Source organism: Diaphorina citri, unplaced genomic scaffold, assembly GCF_000475195.1.
Source record: "Diaphorina citri unplaced genomic scaffold, Diaci psyllid genome assembly version 1.1 scaffold968, whole genome shotgun sequence".
Taxonomy (NCBI): domain Eukaryota; kingdom Metazoa; phylum Arthropoda; class Insecta; order Hemiptera; family Psyllidae; genus Diaphorina; species Diaphorina citri.
Genome location: NW_007378399.1, coordinates 35,458 through 62,915, shown reverse-complemented (window position 1 = coordinate 62,915; position 27,458 = coordinate 35,458). Strand labels below are relative to the sequence as shown.

Sequence of the window (27,458 nt, the reverse complement as noted above, 5' to 3'; positions counted from 1 at the left end):
TTTTTTTTCCCATTCACGACGAGTAAGGAGGTACTCGTAAGTATTTGAGACTTGAAAAGGGAGAGAAAAAACTAAATATAAATAAATATTTCTTGAAAAGTTAAGCGGATTACGTTTTTGAATGAAATGTCAAATTAAAAAAAAACACGACGTTCAACATAATGAGATATTCCTAGACGCATACTTATTTAGGAGAGATCCCCTGGGGTTTAGGGCCGTAGAGAAATCACAACGAACTTGTAATGGGCCGAAGTTCAAGGCGCCAAAAAAAGTTCAAGAAAGTGGGGCTTGATATTTTTTTTTAAATAATCTTTGCCGTTTTTGAAGTTTCTGCATTTGTGCAATCCAGAAGTCAACATTAATTTTATCAGCTTTAGGTCAAATTATTATACCTAGAACCGAGAGGTAAGTTATAAACAGTTTGCGAACAGCTACACAGGTAACTAACTTTCTAAAATTTAGGGACAGTTTTACCTTCCTAACTCAAAAGAGAGCTTTTATCTAATGGGTCGGATCCGAACCACCCTATGAACTAATGTTAAGTCGAATTGGCCTGCATAATATTAGGGTTAAAAGTTAAAAGTATGCATACTAGGGAAAATTTAAAAAAAGGGGGGTTTTTTTTTTTTTTTTTTTTTTTTTTAATGCCGTTTTTGAAGTTTCTGCATCTGTGCAATCCAGAAGTCAACATTAATTTTAACAGCTTTAGGTCAAGTTATTATACCTAAAACCGAGAGTTAAGTTATAAACAGTTTGCGAACTGCTACACAGGTAACTAACTTCCTAAAATTTAGGGACAGTTTTACCTTCCTAACTCAAAAGAGAGCTTATATCTAATGGGTCGGATCCGAACCACACCATGAACTAATGTTGAGTCGAACTGGCCTGCATATTAGGGTTAAAAGTTAAAAGTATACATACTAGGGTTAAAAGTCAAGAAAGAAACGTGATACTTACTGATCAGTAGATTAGCTCCCTCCGTCAAATCTCTATCGTAGAGGGCCACCAAGGTTTTCTCTTCCGACTGTAGAGGAGAGATGTCCAATAGAACCCCCTCTGTGACGTCACAATTATCCCGCCCCCCTCGCGTCACTTGGTACACTGTGGCTCGTGGATCTTTAGTGTTGTCTTTGATAAGCTGCGCGTCATCTATGCGCACGAGTAATACGTCACCAGATTGCATGTCACGCACACCATCCCACTCACTGCACGAGCCGTCCTGACATTCCGCCTTGAAGTTCTGAAAAAATTAATGGAAAGGGTTGATTTTAAGTGGCACTTTGGAATTGTATTCGACCTTGGAGTTCTGAAAAAATAAATGGAAAGATCGGAAAGGGTTAATTTTAAGTGGCACTTTGGAATTGCATTCGGCCTCGTGAGGACGGTTGAAAAACTGGGTGAAATCCCTGCAAAACAGGCGTGGTAGTACAGAAAAGCGTTGTATTTATGCCCCTCAAAAGAATAATAATTTTAAAAAAAATGAGGACTTTGGTTTCATTAGTGGATGTGTCAAAAGTACCAATTTTAATATTTATACCTAAAGAGTGAGAGAATCAGAACCTAATTACAACGAGTTAGGATCTCACTCATTGACTGAATAGTCCACCAAAGAGACTAGCTCTTTTTTAAAGAGTTATATCTCACTCACTTTTTTCACATCTTAGCGGAGGAGCAGAAAGAACTGGGCAGAAACGTATGCGCACAAACACATTAATGCGTTGCCTGCGAGGGAGCTTTGCTCGGGACATTTTTAGACGTCATCGCCGACGGGAGCGTATACCGTGACGTCAAAGTTCACGATTTACCGGTATTTTTAAATCAATTTATCTCGGGAAAAGTCGTAAGAAAAAGAAAAATTCCGTTGGTCCTCATTTTTCCTGCTCTATGACTTTGAAACATCACCCAAGTAAGCGCAACTGATCTATTCTTCTCTCTCTCTCTTCCTCTGGCTCTTCTTTGCTTTCTACTGTAGAACTGTGTAATTAATAAAAATTACGATATTTTTTCTCATAGTTTAAAAAGGAAGAAGATAACAAAACGTTTTTTTTTTTTTTTTTTTTTTTTTAAATCTCGTCGGTCCTCCTCTAAGCTCTAGTCCAGACCAAAGGTTATCCTGTGTCAGCAGTTATGGTTATGAGCTATGAATGTATATGAGTATAAGAAGTACTAGGGGTGACACTCGTAACGATGTTTCAATCACATCCCACTAGTAATAACACTATCACATGACCTGATTGAATTTATAAAGTCTGGATCTCTTGTTGGGAGCATGCCAAAAGACGAAAGTCTCGACTTTTGAGAATATATCTGCCGGGTAGGTGTTATTCACTAAAAGGAAGTAGGTACGAAAACATTTTCGATCCAAGGCACCACAAGCGTTGAAAAAAAAATGTTTGTAATAGGGTTCAGTAACGTTAAACACATCGAGAAAAAAAATGTTAGTAAAAGGAGTCAGCTACTACTTCGAAAAATGCTCTTACGAGTACTTGAATAAAATTTCCAAATAATTACCTACTCGTAAACGTGCTTCTCCAGAAGAATCTCACATGATAAAACACAAGGTATACCACGTGAGTAGGTACCTATGTCTCTGCAAGCATTGTCTGCTAATTCATACACCTAGGTATTCAGGTATCAAGCACATACAATTTTTGCTGAAACAGAACCTAACTACCTACATGTTATTATGTTGTATAGCTAAAGCCTACGTTCATTGTTAGGATGTTAAATTATTCCAACACTTTTCTCCGTATTTCTCAGCCATGTAAATTGATTTATGTAGGCTTATAAGTATATAAGTAACTAGATACCTAGAATAATTAAATTCATTAAATAACTAACTATACCTAATCTGGATGGTGGAAAATCCCATCTTCATACCCAGCAGTCTTTGCAACCATCGATCTATTGAAGAGTTTTTTTACTCGGTGGGTTTTACGAAAAAAAATCGTTTCTCTTCTTCGTATTTACCAATAGAAGGTTCTATTTAATATTTTTAATCGTTGAATTGGACAGGAACTTGTTTTCTATCTTTGAAAATTTTATTATTTTAATCGTTTGTTTTGGATTGTGTCGTTCCCTCGCTTATCAGATTAATTGTCGGTCTAAAAATAAAGAACCTCCAACCTACCTACAAGTCATTTCTTACCAATAGTAAAAAGACCTCAAACATGGGTAAGTACTATAAAGTACTCAAGTGTACCTAGGTACCTAATCCAACAGCTCTTTTAGGTAGAGAGTGATAGTTAGGAATGAAAGTGAGAGGGAGAGAGGGAGTGCTCCAACGAAGCTGTTCTAACAAAGTCACCAGCCTTTGGCATTCTCAGTAGGTGATCAAGTTATTGGTTGGGAGAGAAAGAGTTGACTTTAAATTGAGACAAATTAGATAAAACAAAGGGTGAAAGAGTTTTTCCTAAGGGCTCGAGGCCTACTATCAAGCTCTACTAAAGGTCACCCAAAAATCTGTGATCACCCAAAAATCCAAAGTGGTGTTAAAACACTCGATGTCTCTGCTTCCAGGTGTCTTCATGCGACTATTCTACATGATAGTGCCAGGCATGTTGATTGTCTGTCTATTCATCATCTTCGCCGTCCTTTTCCAAGTGATCCACCCCCGTCCAAGCCATCACAAGGAAGACTCCTCGCCACCGATCGAGAAAAAGGCTGACGAACTTTTCGCGAGATTCCCGCTAAATCTGACATCGAAGAAATTCACGTTTGTGCCATCGCAGGGGGACGGTACCTGTCTTGAGGGCTACGTCAAAGTTGACGAGGGAAATGTTTTATTTTTTTTTTTTTTTTTTTTTTTTTTTTTTTTTTTTTTTTTTTAAGAGAGAGAGGTAAGGGGGAGAAGAGAGAAGGCTTTTCTTTTGTCTAAAAATTCTGAAGCAATTTTTATTTATGGGCAATTTTCATTTATGGACTAATTTTATTAATGACATAGGTACTTTAATTTGATCGTGGTTCCATCCTTAAAAAAAAAAAATCATTTTCTTCTTAACATGTAATTCTATTACACCAAACAAAACACAACAATACCGACACGAGAACGATGTTTTCCGTTAGGCGCTTTACCTACTATGTGTAAAGAACGAAACGATTTACGATTTTTTTCAACCTCGCCGGTACTCCTCTAAGCTCTAGCTAGACCAAAGGTTATCCTGTGTCAGCAGTTATGGTTATGAGCTATGAATGTATATGAGTATAAGAAGTACTACTTAGGTATGACACTCGTAACGATGTTTCATGTTTCAATCACATCCCACTAGTAATAACACTATCACATGACCTGATTGAATTTATAAAGTCTTAATCTCTTGTTGGGAGCATGCCAAAAGACGAAAGTCTCGACTTTTGAGAAGATATCTGCCGGGTAAAATTTCCAAATAAGTATCTCTAAACGTGCTTCTCCAGAATCTCATATGATAAAACACAAGGTATACCACGTGAGTAGGTACCTATGTCTCTGCAAGCATTGTCTGCCAATTCATACACCTAGGTATTCAGGTATCAAGCACATACAATTTTTGCTGAAATAGTACCTAACTACATGTTATTATGTATAGCTAAATCTACGTTCATTGTTAGGATGCTAAATTATTCCAACACTTTTCCCCGTATTTCTCAGCCATGTATAAATTGATTTATGTAGGCTTATAAGTAACTAGATACCTGGTATAATTAAATTCATTAAATAACTAACTATACCTAATCAGGATGGTGGAAAATCCCATCTTCATACTCAGCAGTTTGCAACCATCGATCTATTGAAGAGTTTTTTTACTCGGTGGGTTTTACGAAAAAAAAAAAAATCGTTTCTCTTCTTCGTATTTGCCAATAGAAGGTTCTATTTAATATTTTTAATCGTTGAATTGGACAGGAACTTGTTTTCTATCTTTGAAAATTTCATTATTTTAATCGTTTGTTTTGGATTTTGTCGTTCCCTCGCTTATCAGATTTATTGTCGGTACAAGTCATTTCTTACCAATAGTAAAAAGACCTCAAACATGGGTAAGTACTAAATATGAAGTACTCAAGTGTACCTAGGTACCTAATCCAACAGCTCTTTTAGGTAGACAGTGATAGTTAGGAATGAAAGAAGAGAGAAAGTGACAAAGTCACCAGCCTCCATTTTGGCATTTTCAGTAGGTGATCAAGTTATTGGTTGGGAGAGAAAGAGTTGACTTTAAATTGAGACAAATTAGTTAAAATCATGTAGGTACAAAATACCTGCACAAGCAAAGGGTGAAATAGTTTTTCCTAAGGGCTCGAGGCCTACTATCAAGCTCTACTAAAGGTCACCCAAAAATCTGTGATCACCAAAAAATCCAAAGTGGTGTTAAAACACTCGATGTCTCTGCTTCCAGGTGTGGACTTTTCTTTCCTACCTTAATAACTTCTATCCATCCCGCCTCTCCTTCCTCTTTCCTTTGTGCCAGCTTTGCCTTATTTTTTTCTCTACCTCCTCTCTTCGTCTGCCTTGTTCTCTTGATTAATATCTTTTTCGTCTTTTTTTCTTCTCCTCCTATTTTTCTTTTTCTTTTTTGCGAGAAAAATAAAAATTTGTCGAATAAAAGTCGGTAGCTTTTCGTCGAGTAAGATGAGGTATTCTTTTTTGTAGGTTTTCATTATGACAAGTTTTTAGATGGAGGAGATGGAAATGATACCTGAGAGGAAAGGATGAGTGGATGAGTACTTGGTAGCTACGCCACAGCTAGATTTTAATATCCCATCCACTTCTGTTCTCTTCAAAACCACTCTTTCGTTTTTCTCTCTCTCTTCCCTTTACCATATCTTTTTTTCATTTCCTTCAAAAAGCGATGACGTTTTGAAGATTGTCCCTAGCGTTCAATCAAGAAACGTACAATTTTCATTTCAACTTGTGAGTTTGTGAGACGTGAAGGATGAAAATTGTTCTTTTTGTTCAGAGGTTTGAGAGGAAAGGGTACCTATTGAAACAATCCACATCATACGTATTCCAGTCTTCAAAGTTGACTTTTTGTTTATTTAGGTTTGCATAGCTTTCAGAACTAGGTACCTATTGGTGGTTTTGAATATGTTTCTCATTTCTCTCTGAATAAAGTTTATGTGCCTAGCTTTATGTATATCTATATTTCTATAAGGTCTTTAACCTCAATTTTTACCTACGTATATGTGCGAGTATTTACATTTTTGTACCGTACCGTATATGTACCGTACCGTAAATTGAACGTATATGTACCGAGTATATTACAGATTTTTGTAATTATGTAGAGTATCGACCTATAGATACGTATAGATAAAGTGGTGCAAGCAATAATAATTGCAATCCTACTTTGACAATTCGGCAGTCTAAATAAAACACTTTAAATTGAACGTATATGTACCGAGTATATTACAGATTTTTGTAATTATGTAGAGTATCGACCTATAGATACGTATAGATAAAGTGGTGAATGCAATAATTGCAATCCTACTTTGACAATTCGGCAGTCTAAATAAAACACTATAGTATACATGCATTCAGCTACAAATTCTTAGCATTGAGTGAGAAAAAATCCATCGATTTAATTAAAACAATTCTGAGTTTCTGAGTGATCTTACCTGATTGGGGAGATTCAGCTCGTGGGTTTGATTGCCCTTCCATATCGCAGCTTTCGGTGGCAGAGGTAGTATTTTGCAGCCCAGGGATTCAACCTTTTCCTTATAATACTCGGATTCAGTGACCATATTGTTAATCGCGGTAGTAGTCTCGGGTGTATTTGTCACTTGGGTTGAGGTTTTCGTGGCTGTCATTGTCTCTTTTGACGGCGCACTCTGTTTTGAGCTCTTTGTGGAAGATTCGGTTTGTTTTGTCATTGGAGTTGTTGTCTTAGGACTCTTAGGAGTGGTTTTCTGTGAGAGTGTTGATAGTTTGGTGACCAAGGCGGTGGGCGTTGGGTTCCGTATTCTTTGCGTTGTCATCTGACTTATCACCGGTCTGGTTGTGTGCCGGGTCGGTCGTAAAGTTGTCAATGTTCCTGATGTTCTAGCTGATTTCGTTGTCGTCGGTTGATCTGTGGTTTCCACTGTAGAGGATGTGGTCTCATGTGTACTCCAGGTAAGAGGTTGTGTTGCAGACGGTTGGGTGGAAGAGGCTGTCGTGGAGAGAGCTGCAGCGGAAATCAGGGTGGTTCGTTGTAACGCCAGGAGCAACAGTAGACATCCGGCGGACGTTTTGCCATCACTCCAAGTGAACATTCTGGGAACAATGGCAAGAGTGTTGAAAAATTGTATGATCGCCCGGAATCTTTTTAAGTATGCAATGTGCAACGCATACTACATACAATCACCTACGACTAGGTAGGTACCAATAATTTTTTTTTGGACTGTAAAATTAGCACATTCACCATCGAGGTAAGTAGGTATCTAGTATACCTACTACCTACCTATGTAGCTGGTATTGTCCAAGTAAGACTGAAAAGTCTTATTTTCTCTAGCAGTCTTAAAGAGATATTTATGTACATAAGGGATAAGGGTGTACCTCGGTATTTTATTAAATAAATGGTATTTAATACCTAATACAGACTCTCAATAATGCAGACATTTATAAAAATAGGTCCCTTGAAATTAAGTATTATACCTATTTATTATACAAAAGGGTACCAAAAGCCACAAAATAAATGAAACAGATAGATATATGAGTTCAAAATTGAACCAGTTTACATTATTACTAGGCGTTAGGATTCCTCAATTAGGTAGTTATTAAAAACATTCCAGATATTTCGTACACATACTAGGGTAGGTAGGTATCTAAAGGATGCATGAATTATTTCAACAATAATATTTACCTAATTACCTATTTAATTGTGTTCCTGAATTAATTTTTTTAAAAAAATAATAATAATTTGTAAAATAAATCGACTCACCTGAACGTTCTCATAGGAATTTAATTTTCACCCACAATATTTCACTAGCATTCGTTCTGCTTTCTGATATCCACAGACAAAGACTGAATTCCAAAGTTCAAACTTTGGCACGCAGAATTCCAAGAGTGTGAGATTTTTCATGGTGAGCATAGCAAAGAAATTGAACATCATTGCTCTGAGGATAATTTAAATTTATCTACGTGTAATGAAATGGAATCTGCCATTGTCAATCTTGACAACATGAACACAATTACTGATCAAATTGACTATGATGACTACTCATCTAATGACTTTGATGATGGATTAGAAAACCTGGGAGATAATGATGGGATATTAATTGAAGCTAAAATTGATATTGATGAAAATGATGTTACTTTGGATAGTGCCAATGACAGAGAGCAAATTAAAGAAATTGACTTGTCCAAATCGAACCTAAACAATGGAATCAAGAGACATATAAGTTATGTTCAAAATAAAAACAGAATCATTATTCCTTTTGTTACACAAAATACTTGTAATAATGATCAACAAACACTCCACAAAGGAAACCCCATGAGCAAACAGCATATTACCAACAATGGTATTATGAGAGAATCAAAAGCAAAAAAATGGTTTGAGGATAAAAACAAAGACAGTATTTCACAGGTTACACATAACACCCACCATAATATCAATGTAGTTTGCAGTCCAAGAAATTTAGAAGATGAACAAAAAGTTTTCAATGACAGTGTTGTGAAAGAGTCAGAAGGACCAACAATCGTACAAATGGAAAATGAAAATGAGGCCCATATTTCAAAATTTAAAAAGAACACTCTTCGTAGTTCTCATAAAGCAGTGCCAATGGTATTGGAAAACAAACAGAAAAATCCTAATAATGTGGTAGAGACCGAAGAACAAAAGTCTAAACAGATTGGAACTGAAGTGAGTATTTCTCAAGTTAGGTACAACACTAATCACAATACACGTGAAGTGTCAAGCCCAATGAACTTGGAGAGCAAACAGAAAATTTCTAAAAAGAGTACAGTAATGGAGTTAGAAGAACCTAAAACAAAACGTTTTGAAAATAAAGTCACAATTTTGCAAATTAAACACAAGACTCACCATAATACCCATGCAGGGCCTAGCCATATGGATCTAGGGAGCAAACAGAAAGTCTTCAATGAAAGAATTATTGTAGCATCTGAAAAATCCAGAGGAAAACAGATTGAGAATAGTAATAAAGTCAGCATTTCACCAGATAGACACAATGCTCATCATGATACTCGTGAAGTGTCCTGTCCAATGGAGTTAGAAAGCAAACGTAAAGTTTTCCATGATAGAATTGATATAGAATTAGAAGAATCAAGAGCAAACCAAATAGAAAATAAGGAAGTCAGTATTTCCCATGTTCGACAAAGCACTCATCATAATGATCATGAAGCATCTAATCAAAGACTTTCGGAAATGAATCCAAAAAGTATCATTGGCAGTATTGTGATGAACTCGGAAGAATCAAGAACAAAACATAAAAATGAAATTAGTATTTCACCAGTAATTCATAAAACTCATCACAATACCCGTGAAGTGCCTGTTCAAATGGATTTGGAAAACAAAAGGAAAATTTTGAATGACAATGCTGTAATGGAGTTGGGAGAACCAAGAACAAAACAGATTGAAAACAAAAGTGAAATCAGTATTTCACAAGTTCGACAACACAACACTCACCATAATACTCATGGAGTGTCCAGCCAAATGGATTCAGAAAGCAAACGGAAAATAGACAGTATCATTATAGAGTCAGAAGAACCAAAATCTAAGAAACATAAACAGGAAAACAAACCATGTAGCAACAAGGTAGTCATGAACCTGAAACCTAAGCATCGCTACCAACAAAGTGAAAATTGCAATGATGATCGCCAACATCCGGAACGGATCAACGGCACCCTAAGAAGAAGAAGAAGAAGAGATGGTGCTGTCTGTTTGATTGAGAACTTGAGGGTCTTCTTTCTGGTGGACATTGTGCAAAAAAGTCCGAAACCATCATTCCCCGGAAATTTTTCATTTGGTTTTTTTTTATTTGTGGCCTTCGATACACGATCCAGCTATTCACAACAGACATCCCCCGCAAAATCTCAAACGCCACTCGTCGATACCATTTCAGACCCTTTCTGATGGTTGAAGCATATGACGTCATTTGTCACTCAGGTCAATGCCCCCCTTCCCATATATATAAAAAAAAAAAAAAAATAGAAGCGTTGTGTGAACCTTTTTTTTCTGAAGTTTTGAATCGATATTGAGACAAACCCATTTGAAATATCTTTTTGAATTTTGTGTTAGTAATATTCCTTTATTTATTTCCCGTTAGTGGGACTCTATTGGTGTTTATTTATATACTTACTGAAAATAATATGTACATACCTATGAAATTTATTATAATAGGTACATCAGTCCTAGTTTACCCACTGATAACAGGTGCCTAGGGTACTGACCTACATTTGGTACCTACCCTTGAATTTTCTCTCTTTTTCCACAATTTTTTGTTTAACATGTAAATTATTTGTAAGTAAATTAAATGAAGAAATTGAAGGTTCATTTCAAGAAATCTTTGAATTACCTACTTTAGAACGTTATTTTTAAATTAGGTAGATAGGTACTTGGATTTCATTGTGTGCCTGTTTCTCTTTTTTCGACCTTGCGTCAACGTTTCTACGTACGTTGCTTGCTTTTTTGGTCCGTGTGATTTGATTTTTTAATCGCATTTTCACTGGGCTGTTTTCATTTTATTTGCCACCTTGGAATAGTAGACACTTCCCAATAGCGTACAAAACCTCGGCAAGCGAGAGTATCCGCTATTAGGTGGCTTTCCTAATTTTTGAAAGTACATACCTACCTGTACCTACATAGTTACATACCTGTTATGCTGCTTTCTACGCTCACCAGTAATTCATAAAACTCATCACAATACCCGTGAAGTGCCTGTTCAAATGGATTTGGAAAACAAAAGGAAAATTTTGAATGACAGTGCTGTAATGGAGTTGGGAGAACCAAGAACAAAACAGATTGAAAACAAAAAGAGTGTGAGAGAGCATGCTCCTTTATTGCTCCTGCTTCTGGTGTGAAAATCCCATTTTGAAAGGAGATTCAAATGGTATTTATAGGTATCATAGAGAACTTCAATTTATCCTTTTATATGCCAGCCTAGTTAGCTTGGTTTGTAGAGTGTGTGCCTTGTAAGCGCTAGGCCGCGGATTCGATTCCCGCCTGGGGCGGATTTTATCTCGCACGGATAATGTTTGTTTTTTGTTCTCGGAATGGCTAGCTTTCTTCTACCCTGTCTTCCTTCTCTTTTCGGGATGATAAGACCGTAGCAGTTACGGTTCCCTCCATGAAACCTCTTGAAATAGAAAGTAAAATAAAAGAAAAATCAAATAGGTAGGTAGTTGTAGGTAGATAGGTAGGTACTTAGATATTATTATCATACACTGTATGACATACAGTAGGACTTCAAAATATCCTATTTATTAAATAAATAAATAAAAAAATTACCGTAAAAACTTGTGGAAAGAATGTACATCGAGTGATCAAGTTTTGACTAATAATGCCAGAATATTAAGCAACATCGAGCGTGGTATGTGTCTGGAGCGGTGACCGTGTGCAATTCCATTTCTATGTGAGCATTCAAAAAGGCTAAACATTTTCCGAATCTGGTACCTACTACTCTTCCTATTAGGTAAAAGTACCTAAAATATAAAATAATTAATAAAAATTAAAAAAAAAAAACATTTCGGAAAAAAGGAATTAAAAAAAAATGTAGGGCAGGTCTAAAAATTTCACCCCAATCCACCAGAATCGAACCCGTGCTAAATTCGATGTGATTGATCTCCGCCCATACAACGCTCCACCACTGATGTATTTACTACGTACGTTGCTTGCTTTTTTTTGGTCCGTGTGATTTGACTTTTTAATCGCATTTTCACTGGGCTGTTTTCATTTTATTTGCCACCTTCGAATAGTGGACACTTCCCAATAGCGTACAAAACCTCGGCAAGCGAGAGTATCCGCTATTAGGTGGCTTTCCTAATTTTCGAAAGTACATACCTACCTACAAAGTTACATAGGTACCTAACTACATACCTGTTATGCTGCTTTCTACGTAATTCAGCTCCAGAAACATCTTTCACTAACTTTTCATTTTGAGAGGAGAAAAGTAATACCAAGTTTTTCTCTTTCTTCTTCTTCTTCTCCTCTTCCTCCTCCTTCTTCTTTTTCTTCTGTTTTTTCTCCTCCTTCTTCTTTTTCTTCTGTTTTTTCTCCTCCTTCTTCTTTTTCTTCTGATTTTTCTCCTCCTTCTTCTTTTTCTTCTGTTTTTTTCTCCTTCTTCTTCTTCTTCTTCTTCTTCTTCTTCTTCTTTCTACGTCAAACACGGGATTAATGAATTTGGTGCGTCTTTCGGATCCTTCAGTTGGCCATATCCACGTATGATAGGTGAGCGGATGACAAATCGCTCGGTAGCGGTCGATAGCGATCGCCATCAGTATATAGCTGCTCAGAAACGAGCCCGAAGGTTGGACGAATTTCACCAGCTTGCATGTCCAGTTGGACTGGCCAGGAAAGCGATAGTTGATGTCCCACCACAGCTGGGGTAGTACGTTGAACACACCGGTCACCAGATCGGCAATGCTGAGGTGCAGGATGAAGTAGTACATGCGCGACATTTTGATTTGCTTGCGGTAATGGCGGCGAGAGTAGAGGGCCGCCAAGACCATTAGGTTTCCGATGAGGGTGATGATGAGAATAACGAGGAGGGTAAGAATCTCTATGCGGGCCAGGTCTTCGTCCCGTGGGTCCGGGTCTGGGTCCCCGGTCCCGTTCTGAGTCCCGGGGAACGGGATTTCAGTACCACTGGGATCTTCCATGGGGATCTGAAACAAAAGATAATGCCTTGATTGAAGACTAGGTAACTTTCTGAAGGTCCCATAACCATTGGATTATATGGAAAACGACAACTACCTCCTTCACTTTTGTTAGTTTGTAAAAGTGTATACCTAATTTGTGTCAGCGCCAATGGTAATTTAGGCATCTCCACCAATACTAGTATTGACAATATTGGATCGGTAGTACTAACATCTCCACTAATAATATGTGCCAGATCCTCTATCAAATATTGCATATCCCCACAAACCCCCTGTGTTAGACACAGCATTATGTCACTCGGGAAGTGGGACGTGCATTCTGAGGGAGGAAAATTTAAAAGGGATTTTGGTGACTAGGGGATTTTCAATTTTCATCGTACAAGATTATGGTATCGAGAACAAAATACGGAGAAATCCCGCCACAGGTAAATTAAAGCAAAATACCTAATAGAAAGTAAAAATAAATCAATGGTGCATAAAACACGTCAGAGAAAAAGCTGCGGTTTCAAAATACCTACGTAGAAATCTGTGGTGGGAAATCTCCACATAGGTGCGAGGCGAGAGTAGAAGAATTCGATGAAAGAAGATTGTGCAGTAATAAAATGATCGTGAATATTTGCGAAGCAGAGCCTTTTCGCAATTTTCGTAGATACCACAACATTAATACTGAAAGTGAATCCTTTTTGCAATCAATTTCCATATTTTCAATAATCTTTTTACACTGGTAATGCTGCCAATTTTCACTACTCGATTAAAGGAACTACGTTGGTAGGAAAGTACCTACCAACGTACCAATCTACCTATTAGGTAGTAGCTAATCCTTGTACAAATAATATATTATGGAGCTTGAAGCTTTTGTATAACTTATGCAGTAGGTACCTACTCCAATAACGTACCACCTAGATTGTTTTATATAAAAAAGGTACCCCAATACATACATAGGTAGCTACGTCAGGAAGTTTGAGTGCATGAAGAATTCGATTGTTTTCAATCTTCAAGGGAAGAAATTCATTTTCCATTTTGCTATCAATCATACAACGTTTTCTATCTATTCTATTTGAAGAAGGGAAAAGGAACAACGAGCAAAAATAAACAAAATTTCACAAAGAAATCAATTATGAAATACTAATGAAAGTCAAGTGTTCCTTATTAATATTAATTTCATAATGGAAGTTTTACCACCAAGGGTAGGTCTTAAAAAATCAATTTTGTTAGGTACCTATAGTAAATAACAATACCTAATACCTATTTCTTTCAATATCAATCCATTAGCTTGGGAATTTTAAGTGAAATATATATACATACTTATTGGTGGAGATGTCAGTATAACCATAAGCTATCCAATATATTGGAGAACAATAATGCGGAACTGTAATGGTTTCTGCACCAGTGTACTTGAAACAAAAACTTTTCCAATAACTCCTACAATACCATACAACTTCGGCAAACAATGTTATCAGATGTGTTTGGAAGCACATGTCCCCTTATAAGTTTTAATTGGTTCTGACGGGCTGTTCATGGAACATCGTAATGTCTGTATCCAGGATTTCACCTAGGGGGGGAGGGTGATCCAATGTATATCCTGAAGAGATAAGGTTCGTTCTCGGAACAGCTGGCTTTCACATTTTGAAAATATTTTGTAGTCTCCTATTTTAAGTTGGACTAAACCAGAAGACAGTAAACAGTCAATCATGATTCTATCCTCTAGATAGTCTAGATCATTTGGCAAAAGTCCGAAATAGTGTATCTCACCCTGGCACCATCATCAAAGTTCCTCAACAAATATTGGGGCCTCCACACTATGGCTCACCCCAGTTACAAATCCCTGCCAGACCAGCTCAGCCTCATATCCTCACATCTAACACTCAGAATATCAATACTCAGGGAGGCCCTGCAATCATTTATTCTCAACTTCCCCAGCCTGTTCAAAATGTCCCCAATGTTCAGCAAAATGATCACTTCCAAAGCATTCAGAGCTTTGAAGTACCTCAACAACCTAATCATCAGACAACAGGGGTTGTTCCACATTCTAGTTCTATATCAACATCCATTACTTCAAATAATGGATTTTGCACCAATAGTCCTCTTCAACAGTTCAATAACCTCACCAACTCTATGCAGTCTAATAAATCCCTGGACTCGGAAATTCCCCTGAAGAACACACCAGTTCAAGGAGGCTCCAATAATGGATTTTGCACCAATAGTCCTCTTCAACAGTTCAATAACCTCACCAACTCTATGCAGTCTAATAAATCCCTGGACTCGGAAATTCCTCTGAAGAACACACCAGTTCAAGGAGGCTCCAATTCACAGGAATATTGCAATGCAAGCACTCAAGTATCAACAGTTGCTATTATTAACAGTGATGCTAACACAAATGACCTTTGCCTTGTTGAAGAGCAATATCATGACAAACTGTATGAAGTTAAAGATGACATGGACAGCAATGAACAATATGAGTATTTTGATGAAAATCCTGTTTGTGAATTAGATCTTCATTATAATAGTCAATCTGAAGAAACAGAAAATAAAATGAAAGAAGAACCTGAATATTTTGAAGATGATAAATCCAATATTGACTCTTCAGCAGACTGTGATGTTGATAATCTTTTTCATGGGATCATGAAGCATCTAATCAAAGACTTTCGGAAATGAATCCAAAAAGTATCATTGGCAGTATTGTGATGAACTCGGAAGAATCAAGAACAAAACATAAAAATGAAATTAGTATTTCACCAGTAATTCATAAAACTCATCACAATACCCGTGAAGTGCCTGTTCAAATGGATTTGGAAAACAAAAGGAAAATTTTGAATGACAGTGCTGTAATGGAGTTGGGAGAACCAAGAACAAAACAGATTGAAAACAAAAATGAAATCAGTATTTCACAAGTTCGACAACACAACACTCACCATAATACTCATGGAGTGTCCAGCCAAATGGATTCAGAAAGCAAACGGAAAATAGACAGTATCATTATAGAGTCAGAAGAACCAAAATCAAAGAAACATAAACAGGAAAACAAACCATGTAGCAACAAGGTAGTCATGAACCTGAAACCTAGTCGGCAAGCGAGAGTATCCGCTATTAGGTGGCTTTCCTAATTTTCGAAAGTACATACCTACCTACAAAGTTACATAGGTACCTAACTATACATACCTGTGTTATGCTGCTTTCTACGTCAAACACGGGATTAATGAATTTGGTGCGTCTTTCGGATCCTTCAGTTGGCCATGATCTCTTTTCTCTTCAGCTATAGGATTTTTTCCCCAAGTAAGATTGTCTATTCTGCCCATACTCTCATACCTATACGCGGCAACCATTTGATCCCTACATCACTTGCCTGGTAAATAGGGCCGAGGGCGTAAGTTCAGTCCCGCATGAAACCTAACTCATACTCTGTTCCAGTTGAAGGAAACATATCATATGAAATCCAAGAGGTGATGTATGAAATGAAAGCATTTGGCAATGTAAAGCTATCCGTACATAAGTTACATATTCCCACAATTAAAAATGAAACTTCAGAGGAATGCAGTAAAATGCAATCTTCTACTAATATCTATGATTATAAGACGCCCATGCCAAGTACAAGTAGCACACCCGATGTTGGTGTCCTCTTATCAGAAATAAAAACTGAACCAGGTGTAGTAAGCAAACCCATTACAGTCAACAAGGTTCCTAAAGTAGAAGACACAATACCAACATCTACCTCAAATTTCCTTGATTATAATGCTGCACAAAGAGGCAAGCAAAGAAAAACGGTGAAAATACTGAAGATCAAAAATGCTAAAACTCGGGAACAACCTGATGGTGCCCAAATGAACACTTCTAGTTCAAGTCAGCAAGCTCAGAGTAGTGTTATTCAACATCCAGTTAAAACTGAGCCTCCTCCTCCCTATGATACAAAGCATGGAATTCTATACTGTCAACCAGGGAGTTCTAAAACAAGTGCCACTAACCCTGAACCACCAAAGAACAGTGCAGGGAACTTTCTTGGAATAGATCTACCTTCCGTGTCTAACCTGCCTCAGTTGGACAGACCTCCAACAGTAGATATTACTCCCAGCAAGTATTTACCCACGAATCTGAACTCACCAAGTCTAGAGTCACCAATACAAGACTACAACTTTCTGGTAGCCAACACTAAACTAGACCGCTTATCCAACTTACATAATGGAGAATATGATAGTGTTGATACACCGCATTGGTTACTCAGAGGCATCAACATTCTACCTCAAGTCATAGAAGATGACCGAATATCTTGTGCTTCGCCCAAAACGCTCCTCAACTTGGATCACCAAACTTCATTTGAACCAGATGACTCTGGGTCTACTTCTATCAACATGCAAACAGATGAAATGATGCCACCTAGAGGAGAGCTGTCAGGACAAGAGAGTCTGGAAAGTTCTGTATGGGGTTACCAGGTAAGATTTTGGTTTCTACTCGAGCATATTTTGAGTTAGGTTGTTCCACTATGTTGGCTCTTATACCAAGTCAACAATATTGAGAGCAATCTGTTGTAGATTTTATTCTTTTCGAAGGACAACTTTCAACTCCCATGCGATCTTTAATAAAATATTTCAGGCTCAACTTCAATGTTTTTGATGTTTCCTTTTTTAACTCAATTATTTTAGCATTTACTTAGATTAGAGAGTATGGAAATTTCGATCTTGTATGTTTAGTAATAATGTTGGAAACTTGCTTTTATGTTTGCAGGAAGACAATGGTGCACCCCAATATCACAGGCAATGGGATGAAATGGATCATGAAGTTATGGATAACATCTCTAATAGCAACTCTTTTCGAACTAAAATAGAAAAGATCGAGCCTATTAATTCACTGCCAGATAATATAAAAATGGAAGAATCTGTTTCTATCCTCCCCATAATATCTAGCTTGGATATTGCTAAAAAGAAAAAGCATGCCTGTATTTACTGTAAGAAAACCTTTACTGGATGGAAGTTGAGAAAATATCACATGAAAGCTGAACATCCTGAATTATTTAATGAACCTGAAACTATCAAACTATTGAGCAAAACACAAGCTTCAACGTCAACTGTGATATCAGAACCAAGCACCTCGTTTGTATCTCAAGCTGTTTGTCCTATTAAGTTTGAAAACTCGAATTCCTTTGGGACTCAGATTCAAGAATTTCTTCCTCCTAGCCTTACTTCAATAAAGAATAAACAACGCCGGTGTGACACATGCTCTGAAGTATTTGACAAGTTGAAGGATTATCAAGAACACATTAAAAACGTTCATCCTCTGCCATGTCCTGTGTGTAGTAAAACTTTCCCCAGTAAACCAAGTCTCACACTTCATATGCGTACTCACTTGAAGATCAAACCATACAAATGTGATGTCTGTGATAAATCATTTGTCACTGCCCAGAAACTTTCGGATCACAAGAACACTCACACAGGTAACGCTCCCTTCCCTTGCAACATGTGTGACCGCCATTTCAAACGATATTCCAATCTGGCTCAACACAAGAAAGTCATCCACTTAAAGAAAAAGAAAATCAAAGACTTCTACTGTCATTGTGGTGAAATATTCCAGTCACGAGGAAAACTTTTGTGGCATCAAGAGACACATGCCACTGTACCAAAGCAATGTACTTATTGTACAGAAAAGTTTACTCATACATCAAGCCTCACCCGACATATTCGGAAGAATCATGATCCTCGTTACTTACCTGTTGATAGAAAGAAAACAGATGAGAATGTGAACTGTGATATCTGCAAAATAGTTGTCCTCAAATCTACTCTGAAATCTCACATGAGAATCCATGACAACGCCAAACCATTCTCTTGTACTGTATGCAAAAAGTCTTTCTATACAAAGTGGAACCTTGGCCTGCATCAGTGGACGCATGTCTCCCGGATGCACATGCCATTCAAATGTAAGTCTTGTAACCGTGGCTTCTACAGTTCTAGTGAATATCAAGCGCACTTGAGATCACATCGGAATATTCGCCCCTTCACATGTAACTACTGCGGTCGCAAGTTTATTAGGAAATTCAATTGTATTCGTCACGTCCGTGAACACGAGTTAAAGAAGAAGTACTCCTGTACAATATGTGGCAAGACATTCCATCGTAGCTATTATTTGACTGCACATGTTAGGGTTCACAATGGTGAGAGGCCATTCTCTTGTCATATCTGTGGTAAAACATCCACCACCAAGTCAAACCACAATAAACACGTGAAAACACATCATGCGCGGGAAACCATCAATACGGAAGGCTAAATAATTTGTATTCCAAAGTTATTCAAGGTAAAGAGTAATTTCTTAATATGCCCACAAGCCCACATGGACCAATACATACCGCTATTCATTATCCTCACGAAACTGAGTGAACGACAGCAAATGATCAAATCACGGGCCTGGAATGCTTTTGGTCCCGCCAAATATCGAACCCAAACCTCTTTTGTGCTGGACTAGAGTAATGACCACTGACCAATACATACCGCTATTCATTATCCTCACGAAACTGAGTGAACGACAGCAAATGATCAAATCACGGGCCTGGAATGCTTTTGGTCCTGCCAAATATCGAACCCAAACCTCTTTTGTGCTAGACTAGAGTAATGACCACTTAGCTATGGAGGTTGTTGATTTACGTTACGTACAAAATACTTCATGCTAGTCATTTTTATTATTTTAAATTATTTACCCACAAGACTTGATATCTTACTAATCTTTCATAACTTCCTTATTATACGTTTTTCTGTGAACGAAATTCTTCTACCATAACATAGTGTAGGTAGATATTATCTATAGGTGTAAATAAGTTAAATGTATATAGTTATAGATTATTTATTTTGGAAGTTTTGGTTGTTTCTTTCTTCCTCTTCTTAAGAGGGTGTTTGGTGTTCATTTAGTTTTAGTATAGGTAGTTACTTATGGGTATATTATTTGACTAGCTGAATTCCGTCGCTTCGCTCCGGAATCCCGCTAGTTCATCCCGAGGCATGGCCAAACTTGTAGAAAAGGCATGGCCGAACTTGTAGAAAATAATAAATACGGTCGCGCTGCGCGCTCCCTATTAGCTGCATAGTTATCAAACTAAAAACATAAACGAAACTCAAAATGTTAGTTGAGAGCGGAACATTTCTCTTCCGCAGTCTCTGCACTCTGTGTATTTCTTATGGAGATTTTAGCGATCAAAAATTGATCATATCTCAGGATCGGTTTAGATTTTCGCAAAATCCTTTCTTATTGCACACCTAGACCATAAAAGGAATTTCTATTTTCGAGGTTTTCCGTTGTTGATTATTTTGACTTTTGACGATTGCTTCAAAAATATTCAATTAATGATGGATTTTGTGTTCGAATTTGATTAAATCTAACGTTATTCTGGATATTTAAAAAGAAATTAAGGTTCTACTTGTTCAGTTGAATATTTTTTACCAGGGAAACTCAAGAGTATCAATGGAATTTCACTAAGGCCACCACGTAAGTAAACAAGCCTTTATCAATAACGTATTGGTCAGAATCAGAATCTGATGGAGGTTCCATAGTTCCATTGGAAATTTATTTTATATGAAACTCTGATTAGTCATTCAAATCAGATTCTTGTACCTGGTTATGTCATGCTCATGATCTATGTTTCTTATTCTAGTCCAATCTGCAACCCAGTAGCCTCTATGCACAAGAAAAATTGGTCAAGAAATTTGCCTCCATATCCGACAAAAGTGGTCTATTTCATAAAATCTCTGTCACTGTTCCTTAATCTATGATAGTAGTAAGTAGGTGTTTTGAAATATGAGCTTGAAAGAGATCTACTCCAGGAAGTTTAATTTGTTAGAAAGTGTTTAATGTGTTCTGCACTATGCCTGCCTCGGTAGTCTAGTGATCATCAAAGCCATAGAATTTCTACCTCCGTGTGAAAAAAGATGCCGCGAGATCACAGACGCCATCTTGATTTCTATTTTCGAGGTTTTCCGTTGTTGATTATTTTGACTTTTGACGATTGCTTCAAAAATATTCAATTAATGATGGATTTTGTGTTCGAATTTGATTAAATCTAACGTTATTCTGGATATTTAAAAAGAAATTAAGGTTCTACTTGTTCAGTTGAATATTTTTTACCAGGGAAACTCAAGAGTATCAATGGAATTTCACTAAGGCCACCACGTAAGTAAACAAGCCTTTATCAATAACGTATTGGTCAGAATCAGAATCTGATGGAGGTTCCATAGTTCCATTGGAAATTTATTTTATATGAAACTCTCTGATTAGTCATTCAAATCAGATTCTTGTACCTGGTTATGTCATGCTCATGATCTGTGTTTCTTATTCCAGTCCAATCTGCAACCCAGTAGCCTCTAAGCACAAGAAAAATTGGTCAAGAAATTTGCCTCCAATTCCGACAAAAGTGGTTTATTTCATAAAATCTCTGTCACTGTTCCTTAATCTATGATAGTAGTAAGTAGGTGTTTTGAAACATGAGCTTGAAAGAGATCTACTCCAGGAAGTTTAATTTGTTGGAAAGTGTCTAATGTGTTCTGCACTATGCCTGCCTCGGTAGTCTAGTGATCAACAGGAGGGTGTTGGTTCAATACCAGCTGAGATGTGGAATTTTGTCCTCCACATTATATGAGAATCTAGCAAGAATGGTACTAGTCAATTGCTGTAGTAAAGGGACTCTTTAGTTCTATATTAGCAGCATAATGGTTTGAAAATGATTGGTCAAAACTTGAACCACAGCTCAATTTTTTCCTTCCAAGTACTTGAATTTTTTACTCTAGATCTATTTATATTTGAAATATTTGCTTTTCTGTTTCAGGTTTCCCTATTAAATTTGTTGACAATCTTGCATAAAAATGTTTTATGCACAATTTGTGTTAGCCAAAAAAGGGCCCCTGGCCCGAATTTGGCTTGCTGCTCACTGGGATAAGAAGTTAACCAAAGCCCATGTCTTTGAGACCAACATTGAAAAATCTGTAGATGGAATTCTGCAACCCAAAGTAAGTTGCGTGTGTTCACTTGAAGAATAACCCAAAAAGAAATCCTGTTCCATTGGAAATTTATTTTATATGAAACTCTCTGATTAGTCATTCAAATCAGATTCTTGTACCTGGTTATGTCATGCTCATGATCTATGTTTCTTATTCCAGTCCAATCTGCAACCCAGTAGCCTCTATGCACAAGAAAAATTGGTCAATAAATTTGCCTCCAATTCCAACAAAAGTGGTTTATTTCATAAAATCTCTGTCACTATTCATTAATCTATGATAGTAGTAAGTAGGTGTTTTGAAATATGAGCTTGAAAGAGATCTACTCCAGGAAGTTTAATTCGTTAGAAAGTGTTGACTCTTAACAAATAAAAATAATGATGTGGTCTTAAAAAAAAAAAAAAAAAAACAATAATAATGGGTAGGTAGTTAATGACGAAATAATTCGACCTTCTTAATTGGTAGATCTGTACTGGGTACTATTATACGAATTTTCCACAGTTAAATTCAAATTGAAGTTGTAAGTTAACAGGATTGTTGTTGTAAGTTGTTCGTTAAAAAAAACATACAATAATCTTCAGGTCGCATTGTTCAAAACAGGCGTTTCCGCTCTCTGAGAGTATGATGAACGTAACTGATTAATTAAAATATCACTACAATTAGTAGACTTTGTCCTAGAAAAACATTTAAACAAAGCCAGCCTAGAAGAACATTTAAACAATGCCAGCTGAAGATAGAAGTTAAAGACCACTGAGAAGACAAAGAATATCAAGCTACCTCTGTACCCAACTACCCTGAAACTAACCTTGTCCCATCCTACCCTAAATGGGAGAATAGAACTACAGCCGTCTTATATCGCCATACCTCGAGATACAGCTTGTCCTAGACTACCTTATTTGGTTGAGTACAGTCATGTTAATTTTTCAGGGGAAAGCATTGATGTAATGATCGGCTGTAGATTGAAAGAAAAATATCAACTACGTAATGAAGTCTCGGCTTAAAGTAACTCAACCCTGAAATATTTGGATTGGTAAGCCCCGTCTTGTCTTGAGTATATTAATACTGAAATAATTTGAATTGGTAAGCTCTGGCTGAAGGGAGTTTTAACAAAAGACAAGCAAGAAGATGATGCTAAAGAAAAAGGGATAAAAAGAGGCAGAGTTGAGGAAGAGAAAGCTTTGAAAGTCTAAAGAGATGACGAGCAGTTTGTTAGGAAATAGTGAAAAATCTTGAAAGTTGAAAGTTACAATGTTTATATTTTAAGGTACCTACCTAGGTAAACATTTGAAAAAGTCTAGGGTCCAAAACGTTTAAAAAAGATCTTGCTGAGAAGTTTATTACTGAGAAGATTTTAAACTTTGTGATTTTGGCATCTCCACTAATTTCAATATTGTACCTACTTAGGTAGGTAATATTCAGGAGATTTCCAACTTTGTGATTTTGGCATCTCCACTAATTTCAATATTGTACCTAGGTAGGTAATATTCAGGAGATTTTCAACTTTGTGATTTTGGCAGGCCGTTTGTTAGTTATGCGATACCTCTCGAACCTTTTATCCGAAACCCAATTAAGTCAGGCAATAATGGTCAAAAAACGTCTTCTTTTTTTCAAGAGGTTTGATAGAGAGAACTGCTAAGGTCTCGTCCCGAAATCGAAGAGAAAAGGAAGACTTTTGGATCTTCAGGAATCTCTTAGGGCTAGGTCTACAGTTTACCGAACCTAATTACCGGGTTTACAGAAGGCGTCTACTTATACTTATAAGACCTTGGTTAGACTGCGGGGGTAAAGGGACTTTTCAGTCCTATCGCAGCAGGATAAACAAGGTATATTCTATTCTTTTACTGACATACTGACCCATCTAATCACAAAATTCAAAGGGTCTTTCTATTGTAGCGACGCCACTGGGTGTTCCTATTACCTCTGTGGCACTAGAGTTTTCACGGAGTATACAATACTGTGGATTGTGCGAGATCTGAAATTTTTGTCACAAATATTTGAAAATCAAATTGTAAAATTCATGTAATCCCATTGGTTTTTAAGCATGTGAGTGTTTTTTCTAATGTTTGATTGGTATTTTAAAAATATATTCATCAAATTCACTTATCGAGAACTTTTCAATTAAATTTCGAAAAATAAATTTTCCTGAGGACTGGGGCCCTGTGCCTCAAAATGGCATTCAAAGCCACCTAGTTTTATTCCCAGTGAGAAAGCTCAGGTTGTAAATACAGTTTGGAAGATAAGTTGTAGAATGGAATAAATAGGTTCCTCATTTTCTCTAGTTTTATTCCCAGTGAGAAAGCTCAGGTTGTAAATACAGTTTGGAATATAAGTTGTAGAATGGAATAAATAGGTTCCTCATTTTCCCTCTTCGTAAGCCCATTTTAATTCTTTGAAACTCTTAAAGGAATAAACAAAATTTAGTTTAACCAAGTTACGGAAAGATTGGAGTCCAGAAAAGTGTGCCCTGGTGGTGACAACTTTGAGAAGCACTGGTTTAGGATAAAAGTCCATCCAGACTGGGAATCGAACCCGCGACCTAGCACTTACAGGTAAGACTAAGTAAGATCATTTACCTTGGATGGCCCATGGGACTGGCTGGACCACCGAAGTGGTCATCATCATCACTCTCTGGAGCAGGGGGAGGCACTGAGGGTGGGGCGGGGGGCTCATTCATGTCTACGCCACCTATTGGAGTGTCATCGAACAGCTTCAGACCAAACATATGGGGAGCATCTGAAAGCACAATACAAACAATATGTATGTTACTATTAAAAAGTAGGGCGTCCTACTTTTTACTTTTTTCTCCTAGCAATCACCCTAGTTAGGGCTGATTGAGAGGCTGACGAAAAACGCCGACCCTGTCTATATACAAGAAAAGACAAAGAAAAAGAAGAAGAGCATTAAAAAGTAAATTAAGACCTGAGTGAGAAAAGTAGGGCGTCCTACTTTTTACTTTTTTCTCCTAGCAATCACCCTAGTTAGGGCTGATTGAGAGGCTGACGAAAAACGCCGACCCCGTCTATATACGGGAAAAGACGAAGAAAAAGAAGAAGAGCATTAAAAAGTAAATTAAGACCTGAGTGAGAAAAAATCAACAGGACATGAGGTACACAATAGGGCTGCCTGGAAGACCATTTAAGTAGGGAAACGCTAGGAAGAGGAAGAAGAAGACTACTAAAAATTGAAATGGTATTTTAATTTTCAAAAAACCTCCATGCAAAAGTTAGTACCTGTCTCACTAGACTTGCTAACTGGAGGGAGGTGCTGGGTTCAATTCCCAGCAGGCTCGAAAATTTTCTGGCTCTGTGCTAGGAGTTTGGGGGGCACTCAGCGTAGTGAGGACAATAGAGTGAATACTATAAACGAGTAACAACCAGTGGTAGTATTACCAGTGTAAAAAGACACAGAAGGGACAAGGATATTTACCTGCATTCAAGTTCCCACTAAATGCATCACCGTCTATTTCCATCTGATTCATCATACTGGTAGAGCTTGACATAAACTGAGGTGGATCACACACTCTGCCCAAAGGTCCATCTTCAAACAACAAGTTCGCATCCTGAAAGTCAAAAACGTGTATCAAGTTTAATGTGATGTTGTTGTGTTAGTTAGCATCTTTCATTAATTTCATCCGACCTATTCAAGTCAAGAAAGCAAGCTGCTTCCATTGGGTTCGTCCAGAGTGATGTGACATCTAGGTTGGTTGGTGTTGCTGTGCTTTTAAACTGATTTTTTTTTTTTTACCTTTAACCTGAGTTTTTAACTTGACCCTACCATGCACAGAGTCCCAGATCTGGAACAAATTATTTTGCCAAATTTTTTAGGTCCAGGATGCACAGAGTGCTAGATCTGACACATTGAAAATTGGCCAAAAGAGGGTGAAAAATTACTTTTTTTTTCTAAAAAAAAGTCTTTGATTTCCTTTTTGTACTTGTCAAGCTCTATAACATACTAAAATTTGAGGGCAAAATCAGTGATTTTGTGCATGGTAGGGTTAAGTTGGAGTTTAACCTGATGAAAATCTTTGATGAACTTATTAATTATCATCCCAAAAGACGGGGTATATGATGGGAGAAAGCCAAAGTTTGTTCCGAGAGCAAACCTCATTGTTTTTGTAGGTAGGTACATATTTGGGATAAAGTTCATCTCAGGTGGAAATCAAAGTCATGACCTAGCACTTACAAGGCAGGCATGCTACCCTCCAAGCTAACTAGGCTGGTTTTAATTGACAAGTTCGTGGACGATATAGGTTTGACAATCTGCTGAAGGCGAGTCTGGAATTCAGACCCGAAAAGTCCAAAACAAAATAGGTATGTGCCAACTGTAAGTCCACGAAAACATTGTAGTGTTGTAGTTAAGTGTGATTGTTGGCAAATCAAAATGTCATTAAAACTTCTAGGCCACTCACCTTGAACAGTGCCCGCGCCGGTATAGGTCGGCCGGGCAGAGCGAACAGTTTCTCCACACCTCCACTCTCCTTCCAATGCATCAGACGTTTGGTGGGCGGGGCCAAGCTCTTGACTGGTTCAAACTGAACTGAGCTTCCATGTCAACATCACTGTGGAGAAAACACAAAGCAGTTAAAAAAATGTATAGTAAAGAGTATCAGTTATACACCCACGTAGTTCCATTAAGTAATTTCATTTAATTGAACCTTTCCTTCCCCTATTTACCATCAATGCAATTTAGGATCATTTGTACAAATAAAAATCAAGATATCAGCAAACATAAATTACTAACTTGATTTCTGGCATAGTTGTTTCAAAATCATGAAACACTTCAGGAAGTGTAATAGCATTTACTGCAGCTTCTCTGTTGTCCTCCGGCAAATCCACCATGCCTGGCCTGAATGCCATTTTGATTTTGACAAATGCTTCATTACAGTCAGCAAGCAAATATTTAGCTTTACGTGAGTAAATTCGCACCACTCCCAGCAGCAAATGACCAGATGTTCGTAAGGCCATTTTAACCTGGAAGAAAAATGACAATAAATAAATTATGAATTGAAAATTTACTGGGTACTCATTTGATACATCTTTTTCTGATTTGGAACTGTGGATTTTGAAGATACCACAAATTAGATGTTTAAGAATAAAGATGAAAATAGGATTTCTTTTTGGGTTATTCTTCAAGTGAACACACGCAACTTACTTTGGGTTGCAGAATTCCATCTACAGATTTTTCAATGTTGGTCTCAAAGACATGGGCTTTGGTTAACTTCTTATCCCAGTGAGCAGCAAGCCAAATTCGGGCCAGGGGCCCTTTTTTGGCTAACACAAATTGTGCATAAAACATTTTTATGCAAGATTGTCAACAAATTTAATAGGGAAACCTGAAACAGAAAAGCAAATATTTCAAATATAAATAGATCTAGAGTAAAAAATTCAAGTACTTGGAAGGAAAAAATTGAGCTGTGGTTCAAGTTTTGACCAATCATTTTCAAACCATTATGCTGCTAATATAGAACTAAAGAGTCCCTTTACTACAGCAATTGACTAGTATGATTTTGACAAATGCTTCATTACAGTCAGCAAGCAAATATTTAGCTTTACGTGAGTAAATTCGCACCACTCCCAGCAGCAAATGACCAGATGTTCGTAAGGCCATTTTAACCTGGCCAAGTCCAGAGTGATAACAATGTCCGACGTGTCACTCAGCTGCGCTTTCATTTCCTCGCCCGAGATGTTCTTCACTTCGTCAACGATTAGCTTTCGCTTTCG

At 37.3% G+C, this 27,458-nt stretch overlaps 4 protein-coding genes and 1 long non-coding RNA gene across 5 annotated transcripts in view; 2 read left to right on the top strand and 3 right to left on the bottom strand.

Moving 5' to 3' along the window:
• The window catches only part of LOC103513423 (delta and Notch-like epidermal growth factor-related receptor), a 56,712-nt gene extending 48,717 nt beyond the window's left edge, over positions 1–7,995 (bottom strand). The window contains exons 1-3 of the mRNA XM_026826618.1: positions 7,887–7,995; positions 6,583–7,219; positions 958–1,240 (exon numbers count right to left, since the gene is read on the bottom strand). Of these exons, the coding sequence (XP_026682419.1) occupies positions 958–1,240; positions 6,583–7,219; positions 7,887–7,900 (934 nt within the window). The 5' untranslated portion in view covers positions 7,901–7,995. The remainder of the gene's footprint in view (positions 1–957; positions 1,241–6,582; positions 7,220–7,886) is intronic.
• A 30-nt stretch (positions 7,996–8,025) lies between these two features.
• Positions 8,026–19,167, top strand: LOC103513418. Its single transcript, XM_008478243.3, has 4 exons — positions 8,026–9,329; positions 15,430–15,855; positions 16,153–17,202; positions 17,495–19,167. The coding sequence occupies exons 1-4, from the start codon at positions 8,097–8,099 to the stop codon at positions 19,025–19,027; spliced, it is 4,242 nt and encodes a 1,413-aa protein (XP_008476465.2). The 5' UTR covers positions 8,026–8,096; the 3' UTR covers positions 19,028–19,167.
• Positions 19,168–20,716: 1,549 nt separating this feature from the next.
• Positions 20,717–21,710, top strand: LOC113469141. The gene is made up of 2 exons (XR_003392653.1): positions 20,717–20,917; positions 21,570–21,710. It is a non-coding gene; the product is annotated as an uncharacterized LOC113469141 (long non-coding RNA).
• Positions 21,711–24,217: 2,507 nt separating this feature from the next.
• On the bottom strand, positions 24,218–26,227 carry LOC113469137. Its single transcript, XM_026826617.1, has 3 exons — positions 26,147–26,227; positions 25,165–25,297; positions 24,218–24,471 (listed from the first exon to the last, which is right to left on the bottom strand). The coding sequence occupies exons 1-3, from the start codon at positions 26,225–26,227 to the stop codon at positions 24,308–24,310; spliced, it is 378 nt and encodes a 125-aa protein (XP_026682418.1). The 3' UTR covers positions 24,218–24,307.
• On the bottom strand, positions 26,227–27,078 carry LOC113469136 (double-strand-break repair protein rad21 homolog). The gene is made up of 3 exons (XM_026826616.1): positions 26,890–27,078; positions 26,479–26,708; positions 26,227–26,296 (listed from the first exon to the last, which is right to left on the bottom strand). The coding sequence occupies exons 1-3, from the start codon at positions 27,031–27,033 to the stop codon at positions 26,227–26,229; spliced, it is 444 nt and encodes a 147-aa protein (XP_026682417.1). The 5' UTR covers positions 27,034–27,078.
• Between the last annotated feature and the right edge of the window lie 380 nt (positions 27,079–27,458).